Genomic DNA, 15,644 nt, shown 5'->3' on the forward strand with positions numbered 1-15,644 from the left:
TTGGGAAAGTCTCTTAATCATGAGCTTTAGTTTACATAGCCAAAAATGAATATAAAAATTACTTATTTCATAGTTTGGTGGTAGTAGCAAAAGTTTTAGTGAAACATCAGGATTTTCTCAAGTAAAGGATGTGATTTTCTTCAATGTACTTTACATACAAACTGTGTTGCTGTGACTTTGGGCAACGGTACAGTATGGTGTGATCACTGACATTCTAGGGATGCACGGAACTGACTTTAACATTGGATTAAAATTGCATTTATTTAGATAATATAGCCAAAACACTCTTTAATTAGAATTGCAGCGTATGCAATCACAATATTATTAACCTCTCCTCTTTGGGAGAAAACTGTTATGTAAGCTTGGATGTTCATGATCATGCTAGCTTAAGAGGCTGGGTAAATCCCTGAAAGGCATCTGCTACTTCCCTGACACTGCTTCTCCTACCGCATACAGATACAGCTTTCATCTCTGTGGTGGTCCGTGTTGTAAACATCCTTCTGTGGTTTCCTCACCCAATAATGTTTTCTGGGGGCGGAAGACCTATGGCCTTCCATTATTTTTTAGCCTTTTCAGGCATCTGCAGCTGGGGGAAGGGAAGGAGATGCTTGCTACTAGCATATGTGTTTCATAGGGCTGCCAGCTGACCATCCTCATTTCTGGCCAGTGTTTATGGAAATCAATCTGTTAATTTAACAGCATGACGCCAGATAGTTTCTGGTCAGATTCTGACTTGCTTAAAAACATGCTAGGTTTGATAGTGATTTGAAGTGCAGTGTTGGTTGGTTGTTTTTTTCTTATGCACTAATTCTTATTTATAAAATGCAAGATGTTTGATAGATATGGAAGTTCTTAAAAAAACACCCATTTCTTAAGGTGAATACACTTTTCTCCTAGAAATTTTTTTTTTTTTTTTTTTCTGAAAAATGAGTAAAAACTTGAAGCTTGAAATGGTTGATAAGCCAAAGAGCTCTGGCTGCATGCAATTATAACAGGCAACATTGAAAGAATAAGAATTTTGATTATCTCCCCATTCCAGTAACTTTTTAAAATTAAACATTAGAGTGGATTTTGCATATTTGCTTAGCTAGAAAATAGCACATGGCTTTGCAGGTTATATTTAGCAGGAGGATATTACTTTTCCTTCAAAAGTGTGAAGATATTACTACTTTTCCCTTTTACAAATCTGCAAGTCAGGAAAGAATTACTGTAACTGGCGGAAAAAAAACCCCAACATTTTCTTTTCATGGAAGCAAAAAGCTCCCATTAACTTTTGTGGGACTCTGGTGACCCTTTGAACAGGAATATGCCTGTAAAAATGTGGACTCTGTTCTATTTATCATTTGACTATAATTCCACCCTCTAGATGATATAGTTTCAGTGTGTATTAGATTTGCACACTGCCTTTAAATGACGCAGCTGTTCCATGGTTTCTTTGGGATGCATGTGTTAGATTTTTCAGACTGTAGGTTATTTAGTACTGGATCTTGTAGCATCCTAAAAATACTTGGTTTAGGTCCATCCAATTGTATTTGAGCTGCCTGCATGTTAATATTTTACAGAGCTCCTCTCTGGCTCATAACATACAGCAGTACTCACAGAAGTCATGAATGAGCACAGAAATTTGGGAATACTGTCATGGGTGCGTCTGTGTGGAAAAAAAAGATTCGATGAACGGTCACGCTTACTTTCCGAAAAGGGGAAGATCACTACCAATTTTCCAAGCTTGTCATGAAGGGGGCAATAGGTTCATCTGGGGAAAAAAGGTCATTACTTTAAAAGCAACTTTTTAATAGTTTAAAACGTTAAAGTTCTTGGCAATTTAGAATAGGAATTCAAAATAAAAGTTCCATTTCAGGCTATTGTAATATTGTCATCCAGATGTGCTTGCTGTAAGCCAAAGAAACATTGGGGTCTTTTAAAATACACCTCATCTTGCTCAGGGGCATCTTCTTTTCCCAGGTGGTGGCTGGGGGAGCAGAGCTTTAACAGCACCCCCTGCCAAAGCTTCCTGCTATTTGGGGTAGTGGGTGCTGGCATATTCCGGGTGGTGGAGAAGAAGGAGGGAGAGGAGGCGAGAGAGATGAGGAGGACGTGTCAGAGCTGGGTGCAGCAGCGCAGGGCTCCCGCATGCCCGTCTTGCCCCACGGAAGCAACCCGGGTGGCCGCGAGCGTCTCTGGAGCGCTCCGGTGAGGCTTCCCAGCCTGGCCGAAACCTCTGGGCAGGTAGCGGCGGGGCGAGATGAGAAACTCGGAGGAGGCCCGATGCTGATGGTGCAGGCACCCTGCCTGCGGGCTCGCTTCTCCTGGCGCGGAGCGTCGCCCTCCCCTTTGGGAGGGTGACGTCCCTTCTCGCGCCGTCCCCCAGCAGCGCTGCTCATCTGGCCTCGGGGCATCGGTGGCTTGGACGTGGGCTACCCTGTCTATCCCTCCTTTGCCTCGGCAGTAGCCTCCTCCAGCAAAGGTGCTGTATTCTCCTTGGCAGAAACAGCTCAGCACGACCCCTCAGGGCATCCCTGTGCTGCTCCCTCGCTCTCCTCTCCCTCTTCCCCTAGTTCCCCATCTTTGCCTGCCGTGCTCACCTTCCCGTGCTGCTCCTTGAGCCCATCGCCCTCCTCCTTCCTCACCAAAAAAACCCCCGTGGCTTCTCCTGCTCCAAGCTCCACCTTTCCACGAGGTGCCCTCGGGCATCCAGACCCGCACCCGTGCAGCGGGCGTGCTTCCCTCCCGGCTCTCCCGGCGTTACCCCGGGACCGGCTGCGTTGTGCCCAGTGCCGGAGCCCCCGGCGCTTCCCGACCTCGGCCACGAGCTGCACCGGCAGCCGGGAGTGATTCGGGCACCGCGCAGCAAAACCCAACGCTGGGCTTAGGCTGCCGCTCGAGAGACCTCTCCTGACCACCGCTTGCTGATGGCACTTGGTTTAACGATGTAAATTTATTTTAAAGCAAGCAACAGTAACTGGCTTGGTTCTTAAAAACGGGTACCTGGTCAGCATAGCGCGCTGTTTTAAAAATACATTGCTCGGGTTGTTTTAATGTAAGTGAAGTCGTCTGCTAATACAGTCCTTTTACTTATCTATCGAATTTTCAAACCAGTAATGAAACTTTCTTATTACTGTCCATTTTTGCAGTACATGGGCAGAAAAAAGGATGTGGTAGGGACTTGGAAAGCTCTGCCCAAAAACTTGATGAATAGAAGTTGAGAACTGGTAACTGTGGAGGTAATGAGAACGGGGAAGGTCCTGAGGAGCGATTAGAGAGAATAAATTCAAATCACACTTAAAAGAAAGTGTAGATTACATATCACTGAAGTGGATTTCTGGAGAACAGTTTTCAGTTCCAGGTATATTCACTGCCTTTTCCGCTTTCCAACCTGACCTCCTCAAATAAGATTGCTTCTGTTTAGTCTGTGTCAATCTGAATTTTGATGGGATCTAAACTATGTGGGAACTGAAAAGCATGCCTCCTACCTGGACATCAGTTTCCTTCAATTTCTTGTTGACAGCCTCTTATGTGACTTGTTCCTCTTAGGCCAATTTAGTTGTTTCTGTTCAAAAGATGAGAAGCAACCAAGGACTGTCTGAACTAGCCAGAAAACTCCTGTCAGGGAACTAAGTAAAAGCAGAGGATGAACTTCATTTGAAATTTATAGTAAACTCAGAATTTTCCTCTGAAAAATTAAGTTAAATTGTTTATATTCATGAGCTTCTAAATTAAATACATCAGATTTAGTGCTTTGAAGTGATTTTTTTCTTTAATCCCCCTAACCCTCATAAAGAGACTAATCTCCCATTTATTGCAATGTAAGGTGTCGTTGAAATACACGACACAGTCTATCTCTGCAAAGTATGGACGTGCATTTAAAATAATTTTAAAACTGCCAGTGTAACCAAAAATCCCCCGTTTTTTTTATATTCCGCTGGCTATTTCAGTGAGAAACAGATGGCTTTAAAGCACAGCTTTCGCGTGCAGCGACCTACCAACTTAAATGGCAAGAATTTTATATCCTGACTCCCTAACTGGGGCCACATCACGTTCTTCTCAAGGCTCCCTGTGCTGCTTTATTCAGCAGAAGGATTCCACTCCAGAAGTCTGTCTTCAGTTGTTACATTAGGGAATTAAAGTATACAGTAGCTTTCGTACAGAGACACCTTACATGAACTGTAAGCCTTTAATTCCTTCTTTGGGGTAGCAAATGAAACCTTGCGTATGCCCACGGTGGCATTATGGAACTATGGGGAATATATTGTTTCTAAGGAGTGGTGGAAGTCTCTCCGAGTAGGAAAACAGTATTGTAAATAGCAAGGTATCTTTTTATAAAATCATAATATTAAGACACAAAGCTTGAACTTACAGAGACTTGGTTTCGATACTGTTGAAACGGAATGGAGACTTCACTGGGATGTGGGAATTGGGCTGAAGGTGATTACGTTCATGTTTCATTTTATTTAAAGTATAATAGCCATATGCCTAGTACATTGGACTGAAAATAAGAATTCCGGCATGCTTGGAAGTCTTCTGTGGAAGCTGGAAAATGATGCATAAAGATGCATGTTGTCAGCACCCTGTTTCTTTGTTTGCAATAATATTACTGTAGAATTGCATCCTGGATATAACGAAGTTTGCTGTGGTGAGAACAGGACAAGCAGGCTCACGGTAGCTGAGGAAGAGTGTTGAGGATTGAACCATGTCTGTGATTCAGGGTTGTTGGTAAGCGTTAGTGTTGGCTTAAGCGGCATGCTCATATGGGAGTATCAGCTCTTAAAATAAGTGATACTGAGCAAACAAAGTGAGTTTTGGTATAATAGGGAATAAGGTAAAAAAATAAGTAGCAACAACCTACATGTGATTACTTTGCTTAAACATAGATAAATATATATTTGTGTCATGTTGCACTATACCAGTGATAAGGAACATCAGCATTCTCTTTGTTCACATTGCCCATTTGATTTTTTTCAGATGTATTGACATGATATAAAGTAACCATTTTAAGATGATGTTACCTTATCGCTTCAGAGTTCTAGATGTTTTTTCAGTAGAATTTAACTTTTCAATTGGATAATTTTCTTCTTAACATTGTTCTTGTACAAATTGCAAAAGCAGGAAAATTTTATAACTGTGATCCTTTAAACATTCAGGAAAATTTACTTGTTTGTTTAGTGGAAGAGAGAGAGAAAAAGGTGGAAAAGCTGTCAAGTTTACAGAAATAATCACTTTCTAAGTCTACAGGCCAAGATTTTCAAGGGATGTATGATTCTATGTATTGCCACTCTAGGTGCCAGACTTGAAAATACAGGGATTGAATAATAGATATGTAAAATCAGGCGTTGTTTAGGCTGAAAACCGTTGTCATGGGTTGTACTGTTTTAATATTTGAAGTACTTTTTTCAAATATGCGAAGTAAATGATTCAGAAAGTTCTATCCTGCGTTTATAAATAAAGACTTTTTGCTTTCCATGTTAGTCAAGTTCTTAATTTTAGAATATTTCAAAATGCTGTAATTCAATTAGGAAGATTTTACTTTGGGCTAATACTCAAGTAGTGGCTATACTACATTTCTGTCATTAATTTACTGTATTTGTTTCTGAAATCGTCATGAAAGAAGTGCTATTTAAAAAAAAGGCCTTGTAATTCTGATTTTATTTTTATAGCAGTGTGAAGAGTAGAAGATTTTCCTGAACTGGTTTGTGCTTGCATAACTGCTAGGAGTAGAAGTAGTATGATTACATGTGGTTAGTGGACTTTAAATAGTAACCATGGAGTACAAAATGCTCAGTTTTGAATTAACTGTCAATGCAGAAGCCAGGGCTTTTTAACTTTCTAGTCTCTAAAGTCTATGTACAAGGCTAATTTTGAAAAGACTTTGAGATTTAATTGTGCATTTACAGCGGAGTAACAGTAGTTTATTAATTCTAAAACCTGAAATGATGCATATCCATCTTAATGCATTATAATAATTATTTTAGTTGACATGATTTTTATGCAGTAATTCATTTCTGACATTTCTAGAGTTAATCTCCTTTAATATATATATATATCTACACACTCCTATTATGTTATTTTACTAATCTTATTTAAAAAGGGAACATTACATATTGAATACTGTACCTCAATTTTATTGTAATGATTTTACTGGTTACCAGGTGGGGTGGCAGTTGAAAAATTTGGTGAATGCACTACGAGAGGATCCGAGTGGTGTTATCTTAACTTTGAAAAAGCGACCTCAGAGCATGCTTACCTCAGCACCAGCTTTACTGAAAAATATGAGATGGAAGCCCCTTGCTCTGCAGGTAATGAAGCTTAATCATAAGTCATACACCATCATTTTAACTATAGATTATCTCAATGATGCTTTATTGTGCTTCATCTCAGCAGCATATGGATTTACTCTTGTATGCTTTGAAAAATTGTTTCTGAAATGATTTCTCTGCAGTTTGTTCTCATAAGCTCAATTGAAATTAAACCTGTTAGTAGAACTTTTCAAAGTTAAGAGGTAATCATCCCAGTGTTTTACAATGCAGAAAAGTAGCCCCAGATAACTTTTCTAGGCAAGGGGAAACAAGCATACTTTAGAAACTGATAAATTTTAGTTTGACTTCTTGTTAATCTCTCAGTGCAGTATAACCTCAAAGAAAGAGGGGAGGAAAAGATCTTGAGTTCTCAATTTGAGCAATCATGGAGTTATAGAAAAATTTATAAGGCGATTTTATTCAACGAACCACTTGACTGTCAAAATTTCCTCATGTGAATAAAGTTGTATTCATGTCAAAGTTGTCCTTGAGATTGAACCCTTGCACATAAGGCGGTGTAGCACAGGATGTCCGTCTGGGCCTTTAATTGTAGTAAGCCTGTAATGTGCTCAAAACCATGGAATGGTTTCATTAAGCTTTTGTGTTTCACTCTAGGATAAAATGTTGCTGTGATGGATTACTCTAGGACATAAAAGTTATGTCCAGACTGATGAAAGCATGTAACCAACAGATGGAACTGACAAATAATCCCTTTTTTCATTCAGTTCAGATAGAACAATATTTAGAAATTTATTTTCTTTGCATAAAGAATGCATTCTTTGGGACATTTTTATTATCACGATAAAAACTGTAATTTAAAATTAAGTACATTTGAGAGAGAAAAGACTTCTGCAAAGTTGGGGCAAAAGGAAAATGAGATACAGAAATGCCCTTGCCAGTAGCTGTGGTCTTTGCCATTTAAAAAATTAAGAGATTCATAAAAAGAACTAATGCCATGAAGAACTTCTTTCAAATATGTATATATATATATATAAAAAAATTATTTTATAATGGTTAAATGCATCATTGTCTTTGAAACTGAGTAAGTTTTTAAATGATTGAGATGTCTTGGTCTTTCAGATATAAAGAACTGACTAGACATGTGATCAAAAAACTTTCAACCAAAAATATCTTATTAGTGTCTGAACATAAAATTGGAAATCTGTATGCATGATATTGAGTGTATGAATGTCCATACTTGAAGGCTGCACTTTTATCATAGCTTTAGTGAGAACATAAAAACAAATGAAAAATGCACATCATTGCTTTAAATGGAGTCAAATGCTTTCAGTCTAAATCCTCTTCGGGTGAGTTTGGTATTTCTTTGGGTGAATTGGGTTATTCTTCTGAATATTCTTTTTGGTTCAGTTTGTCATTTGCCGCTAGAATAAGTACATCGAAGACCCCAAAACAGAAGTTTCTGACACGGGCCATTGATGCAGACAGTAGCAAATAAGCAATTAATTCAAGGCAGGCTACTCCAAAAGGGTGGGAAGAAATTGGACAGAAACCAATTTCCACCATTTAAACTAAGTCCAGTAGGAACGTGAGGATTCCTGCGGTCCTTTTACAGTGAACGCAGTCATGAGCTAAAGTTGTGGGTCTGCTCAAAACTCCACACTCACTTCCAGAAGCAAAAATCCAGTCATCTTTTAGTGTGTTTTATTTGGCTCTGTTTTGCACCTCGGCATCCTTAGTTGAGTACAGATACTAGGGTGTTACTCAACTGATCTAACTTTAGGTATCTGCTATGTACATATCTACATACCATTCAGGTTTCTCATTTTTACTCCTTTTGGCCAGAGGACATATGTGATAGTTATTGCTTCATTCATCTTGGCCTGTTTTGGACTGATCTACCGCAGGACGAGGTGAACGGGACCCTGCGCGTGCCTCTTTCTCTCCATTTGATGAGAAAGGGAGTCTGGACAGCTAGCTCAAATGTAGATTATCTGTATTAGATACGATGAGACTGACCCTAGATAGGGGTTTTCTGTGATCTTACAGGTTTGGGGAGCGGGGATAATGTGAGTATTGGTTTTGGTGTGGGGTTTTTTCTGATAGAATAGGAAATATGAATATTTTTAAGGCTAATATGAGTACAAATAGAGATACTGTTAAACATTAGAGGTATAATTCTGGTATCACGATGATATTGTTCTGATTTTATCAAACATGACACCAGGAGAAGACCAGAACCTCATTCAACACTTATGTGTGCAGTGCGCATATGTGTGTCTGTTGTAATTTATGATTTTAGTGTGAGAAACAACAGTTTTCTTAAGTAGACTGAGTGTCGAAAAAGCTCCAGGGTGAAGACAAACTTCAGAAGCTGCATAATGTGGAGATGTCTGTTGTTAATTTATGCAGATCAGAGGTGAACAGATGTTAAGTCAGCTGATGTTAAATTTAAAACGTGGCCTAAGTGTGAAATCAGTACTGTATGTTTGATTAATAACAAGCAGCAAAAGCAGAGTGTGGTGTAGTTTTATAGCTATTAAAAATATGAAGAAATTATGTTTATTGAACAGAATTTACTTCAAAAATTTCTGAAAAAATCTTCAGAAAAACTGTAAGTTTTGTAATTGCGATTTGCCCTATGGCTGTTCTGAAATTTCTTATGTTCCTGATTCACGTAAGGGTGCTGTTCTTTAATAGGAGCTTGGGAGGCAGTGTGAGAGGACGGGAAAAGTGATAGCAAGTAGCTAAAAAAACCGTAAGGAAAAGCAGTATTTCCATCAGCTTTGGAAGCAGGGGAAATTATGATAACTTGTTTTCCTATATCAGGGTGTCATGAAATAATTGAGAATGTTATAATTGTGCTGTCAGCCCAGAACTAAGTTAGTTAATTGAACGATATGTTTTATTCAACAGACACAAGCTATAAGGAAATTATGACTCAGTAGTAATTCTGTGAAAGTACAAAATATGAGCAAAATATTCAAAAGCCTCTAGAACAAGATATGAGGATGATATTCTGATAAACTGGGAATTAGGACCTGCAAACTGGCTGCTGTGGGTTTTTTGGTTCCGCAAATGAAGTGAACAGAGGAAAAATGCAGTGTGTCATCCTAATCAAATTGCAATGAGTGAGGTGGGAAGGTGGAAGTTTGCCCTAATATAAGGAGGCTGACACAAAACCAGAGACTGAGTTTTTGTATGCACCCCACCAATGAATATGTTTAACAGCTGTTGCAGTGAATGTAGAAGGTAAATATTTCAGTGAATTAAATTAAGAGATTCATTTACATTGAGATTTACATTGGGATGTTTTAATTGAGAGCCTTCAAAACTTAATGTTAGCTGAAAGTGAATAATGTTGAGGCATTATTGGTAAATTGCATTCTGCTTGTTTAGTCAATAATCGTATGTAAGAACATGAAGTTTGCTGTTTGCAGCTACATGAAAAACTAGACCTGATGGAGAGATACTAAGTCTGCTTGTAAACTGGGAAAGTGCTAGATGAGTCTTCCAGTACAGGCAGTATGCAGGTACTACCAGTGTATCAAGCAGTTTGGTGTGTGAGTGACAGGGCATCCTGGTAATTAAATTATGCATTCTGATAATGAAATTTTTAAGAGCTTGCTGACCACTGTTAGTGATCTAGATTAGCCATATGCCAGCCAAATGTTCAGGGTCTCCGAGTGTGGAAAACACTTTTAGACCATTCGGATATTAACTGGCTACTAATTGGCATAAATACTTCTTAGAACGTTCAGTGGTTTACCTTGAACAGCTCTGCCTTCACATCGCAATCTTGTCATGAATTAGGAGTTAAATGCAGTCTACCTAATTATTGATTAATTCTTTGGCTTTTTTTTTACTTTTAGCAGAAATGCGGTATATTCATTCTTTTCACAAATATTCTTATCCTTAGAATAAATATGAAAGGTTAGGGGAAGGAAAGAAGAAGAAGAATTATGCATCCTGTGTAGCAGTCCTGAAACTGATATTGAATGGCTTGATGTACAGTAAAATAATACAATTAGCCTATGGCTATACTATGCACCATTACATAATGAGTTTGTATTTACAAGTGCATTAATTCCAGCTCTAAGGTCAATCAGTACAGAAAGAGAAACATCCTTTTTTTCCCCTTGTGTCCTGATGAAAGGAAGTGCTGGGGTGTTTTTTTGTTTTCAGTCACTTGATGATTGTCTGTTTTAATATCCATCAGTGTCCAACTTCTTGCAGATAATCAAAGTGCTCCCTCGATACATTCCGAAATCATGTCCGAATTTGTGAAGTCAAGGGATTTTTCAGCCTGTGTTTCTCGTTATTGCTTTTATAACATTTCAATTAGGCAGCTGTGGCCTTGGGGAATTTTGTGGTTGCCTTTGCAGTTGAAGGTATTCATTAATATGGTATTGTACCATAAATATTAAGATGCTATTCCTGCAAGACATATCTTACTAAATTCGCCTTTCAGTTACTTTTTCTGATACTCTGATCTGCTCTGTGAAAGCCTGGAATGATATTTCAGATTGCAACGTTTGTATTTCTGACTGCTACTGAATGTGGTGAACAAACCAATTAAGTTTAACCTTTAGTTTTATTTTCCTTACTTGACATAGAGGTGACTTAATTTTCTTTGAACTCTCCAAATTTTTGCCTGGTTCAAACCTAACTTAAATAAATGTCCTCTACTCTAGATTGTCTGTTTTATTTCTCCTTTCCACTTTGTGTTATTTTGGGGAGGTTTCAAAGGGAGGCTCCCCAAAGTGCTGTTTGAACAAGGGTGGAAGGTTCGATAGAGAAGCTTTTTGGAGCGCATGAAATCTTACGTAAGTTGCTATCATCACGCTAGCAAGAAGCTAGCTGCAAAGTCCTCCTTTGCCTTCTGGAAAATGCTTTGTTAATTAGTCAAAAGAATCTGGACTTTGACTACAGCGTGGAAGACTCTTCATCCAGTTTCTTTATAATACAGAAAAGGAGTGGTAGAGCAACATGTTGCCATGCTTCAGCTAATTTGGATACAGCCTGCCGCTATCAGTGAAAAGGCTCTTATCGATGTCAGTGAGGTTAGGGGCAGGTCCAGCTGACAGCCACGTCTTGTGTGTTGACTTGGAAAAAAACCTTCTGACCCCTCTTAAACACTCTGTCACACTCTTCACCAAGCTTACTTAAATGTCACCTTTTGTATATTTAAAATAGTTCACTGTACTGTTTTGTATGTGATTAAATTTTACCGTTATAAAACCACCAAGATTTCAGTACCTGTAGTTTTTTAAACAGACTTTATTTTGGATTAGATATGCATCATATCTCCACTATGACATGCATCATATCTGCACTATGATATATTCAGCTTTTCAGCCTCCTAAGAAGCAACAGCAACAATAAGAACAGTCCTTGGTTTGAGAGAAAATGCTACTTTTATTATTTTTATTTAGTATTTTTCCTTACTTGATTATCTGGCCTTCTTCATTCATCTAGAGACAATGCTATATTCCGTTTTCCTCACTTATGATTAGAATGAATGACCTCACACTTTTTAATCTTTAAATCTGAATAAAATACTAACTTGTTTGCTCTTCAGTTGCTTAATTGTCTTTTAACTACATGGGAACCGGGCATTCTTTGCAGCACTGTTAAAATGGATTCTGACTGGGTTTTCCTACAGCGTGTGAATTATAGTATTTCATTACTTCGTGCCATGGTTGGTCTTATAAAAAGTTTATTTTATTAGAAGCATTCTGTTCAATAAATTGTCATAACCTTGATCCAATATGAAAAAATATATTAGGAGTAAAATCTGTTTACTGATGCAAATACTGTATAAAGATATTACCACTAAAAATTTTGTATTGGTTTTGCTTATATTTTTAAAAATTGTGTCTCTTTCTGGAGCAATGTTTCTCAAACTATATATTGCAGCTTCCAAGGGAGTTAGTGAAAGGTTCAAAGTGTTTTTAAAAAAAACATTAAAAAGAATTTTAGATAGTATATATTAAATATTAATTACATTCATTGTTTAGAGAGAAAAAGCAAAAATAATACGGTGGTTTACTGGGGGCACCCTCCGTTCCTTCAGGATTGGGGATGGGAAAAGCAGCAATAGGTCCCGGTAGCAAGAGGGAGTTGGGGACGGCAGGGCAGAGCTAAGCGGGGACAGAACCGCTTCTGGGGGAGCGCGGGGAGTTAAGTGCCTGTGTGCTGTCAGTCAGTACGTACAGGGACTCCTTATTTCCCTGTGTGAGAGACACTGAGCTGCTCTAAGTGAAGATAGTTGGTTATCTGTTCCCTGGCCAACTGACAATTTGGGAAAGGGGCCACGAAGACTAATTATCCTGAAGGAGGATGGTGCATCCAAAATGTTTGAGAAATAGTACTCCAAACTGTATTGAAATATGGATTTTGTGTCTGTCATCATGGGTTAAAATTGATGCAGGATCTTTTGCGGGACATTTTTGAGGCTATTCCAATTTTGCTATGTAACTTTTAAACTGTCTCTGTCAGGCTATTCCCATGGGTCACGTATTTAACTCTTTGGACCTGAAAACTTTTTAGTTTTATCGCTGTTTCAGCAATCCTATTTGCCCTGGCCAGCCTACTGAAAGGGACAGCAGCAGGAAAAAGCTCTAGTCCTTGGAAGAGAATTAACTCAGGGATAACACTGATCTCCAAGGCATCCAATTCAGAAATACTTGAATGGAGTTCCATGTGTTTTTCTGTTCAGTGTGCCTGCATGTGGTCCACTGAATGGCTGCTATTGAACTGGAGAGCTACATGAGCTGATTTACTTGCAGGTGCACAGATTGACTTGAACTGAATGGTTGAGGTCTCTCTAAATTGCAATGCAAAATGCCATGTGTATGCACCATACCTGCAGGCCATTTTCTGAAGGCTCTCTTTTCAACCAGGAGGGCCTGAAGACTTCTAATTCTTTATAAAATGAAAGCTGAACTCCTACAGCACAAGGTGGTAGTTACAGCAATGCTCTCAGTGTGTTGAGCTACTACCAGGAGAGACCATTTGAATGCTTTTACTGTGTAGCAGTTCTTACTGAGCTACTGATTTACTGGTGAAGTGGTGATAAATACATTTTTTAAAAAAGTGGTGACCTATTTTTAAATTTGGATTTCTCCTTTTTATCTAGTTACACAGCTTTTCTGTTTTTGTAGAAATAAGCTGGAGAGTTGACTTTGGCAATATGACCTAAATATGGAAAAGATATGAGACATCCTACTATGTTTTGAGACAATCCTGCAGGATTGTGCTTCTACTTGTTCTAGATTGTATTACAGTTTCTATCCCCTTGGGAGCTCCAGGTGCCCTGGGAAGGTCTACCCACGTTGCCATACCGCAGTCATTCAGACTTTCACCAATTGCACTGCAGTTTCACCTCTGAAAGTGTCTGACATGGGAACAGTTTGAGGGAAACCTTTTACCTTCAGGTAGCTGGGTAACGTGTGTTCTTCTGTGAATACCGTTTCTTCCTCTTGCACTCGCTGTTCTAACTACCTTGCCAAGCCAAAAGATGAACCAAAATACGCATTTGTCAAAGATGCACAAACCTCAACTGATTTCCAGCATCTTCCAGCAAACTGTTCTGGAGGACAAACTGACCTGTATGTTTGGGTTGTGTCTTAGCAGAGACCGGTGAGGTGTGAAGTCACCCAATAGAATCCTCAGACTTTAGCAAAAACATTTTTTCAGAAATTAGCCCCATATCATTAGTATTTAAATAGTTAAGCCCAGGTATTCCAGGCTGTAGCACAAGGAGAATTCTTTACCTGTGTCCTCTAGCCCTCCAGCAGCTGGTCAGGACCACCGAAGGCTCATCAACCTGTTGTAAGTCCAGGTCACTGCTATGCTTGAGCATGATTTTCCTTATGTGACATAAACCATAAACTCCCATTGATTAGCATCAAGCTAGTCTCTAGGGCCCCTTTCCTCTTATCTACCTATTCATGCAGGAAAAGTAAAGGACTGTCTTCTTCCCCAGGGTGGAGAAGAGCAAATCCATCTATCCAGCTTGCCTTCCTCTCAGTGCTCTTGAGAGTATGAGCCATGAACAGCAACAGCCTGGGCTTAACAAGTGTAAACAGGGTCTGGGTCACACAATTCTTTTGACTTACAAAGAAAATTAATTCTACAGGCTACTCAGCAAGCCACAAAGTGTACTTGTCATAGAAGTGCAAGGTATCAGAAAGGAAATAACCAGTGTATTAGTAAGTGGTTCAAGAATATCCATGGCTACAGTGTCACGGTGAAAATTTAAAGGATAAGATTTTTGTTTATCTGAAAGAGGGTTTTTTCTTAGTTTTTTGCTTTTTTACCCAGTTTTGCCACCAACTTTATTCTTATTTTTGCAGACTTCTGTCTTGTTTTTAGTGGTCGTAAAGTCTTTTATCTGTCTGGTTTTGTGTGTGTGTCTTTCTCCCTCTCTTCCTGTAAATACTGGCAGTCCTTCATTGGCCTGGCTACAGAATACTCACGTTAACTCTAACGAGGGAGGAAGGAATTTAGCAGTATCACTGTTTTTCAGGAGGTGGTTTTCTAACATTCAGAAAGAGAAAACTTGTGTCAGTTTATAGCTGTTGCTCTAAAAGGGGATTTGCAAAGTTTTAACAAGAGACTTTTAAGCATACATTTTATTTTGTTTGAGATAAACAACATCTAACACAGCTCTGTTCCTAAAACAAGGCAGTAACTGGCTAAAGGATGATGTTTCCTAGGTGGCATGCATTATTCTTGCATACAGATTGAAAAAAAGTAACGCAATGGTGGGAGCTTTTCTTGATAAGCATAAATTTGAATGCCTCATTGCTAGCTTATGAAAGGCCAACATTTTGAAAAAGTTCCTGCTGTTTAACTCGAGGTTTTCTGCAGTATAGGTATACTGCTATAGTGTCAAGACTAATATCTAGAAAATGAGAACTGATTATTCTGCACAGGAATGCCCTCTTGGTCTGTCACAAAGTATTCTTAATAGTGCTGGCAGAAGGTTCTTCCTATGCACTTGTTCAGTCAGTATTTAGAGCTTCTCTGCTATCAATACAATGTGAAATGTTTGTGTCCTCCAGTAGTTGCTTAGGTCAGAAATTATAGGTATGGTGAACTGTCTTTAATCCCAACGCTTCTTTCTTCAAGGTGTTCCCTTCCAAAAAAATGGAGGGGAAAGAACTCTTTCAAAGCAAAACTCAGCATTTGTTTAATGTTAGACTAATGTTAGGGTATATGAAGATACTGTTGTACTTGCTGTTTCGCCATTTTTCTTTTTCTTCTGCGTGAGTTTACCTATCGCACAAGCCAAGGCAACATAAGGCTTTTGTTATTAGGCAGACATATTATTAAGTAGACTAAAGCAAAGTTTTCTTCTCATTTCATTTTTCTGCATCTGTATAGAGA

General features: G+C 38.8%; 1 protein-coding gene across 7 annotated transcripts in view; it reads left to right on the forward strand.

Annotated features, from left to right (window-relative positions):
• The window catches only part of CNKSR2 (connector enhancer of kinase suppressor of Ras 2), a 216,179-nt gene that overhangs the window by 109,205 nt on the left and 91,330 nt on the right, over positions 1-15,644 (forward strand). For 3 of the 7 annotated variants that reach the window (XM_052793909.1, XM_052793910.1, XM_052793915.1), the window contains exon 9: positions 6,144-6,290. The exons of the other annotated variants lie outside the window; for them this stretch is intronic. In XM_052793909.1, coding sequence (XP_052649869.1) covers positions 6,144-6,290 — 147 coding nt within the window. The remainder of the gene's footprint in view (positions 1-6,143; positions 6,291-15,644) is intronic. 7 annotated transcript variants of the gene reach the window in all.

Source organism: Harpia harpyja, chromosome 8 (genome assembly GCF_026419915.1).
Source record: "Harpia harpyja isolate bHarHar1 chromosome 8, bHarHar1 primary haplotype, whole genome shotgun sequence".
Taxonomy (NCBI): Eukaryota; Metazoa; Chordata; class Aves; order Accipitriformes; family Accipitridae; genus Harpia; species Harpia harpyja.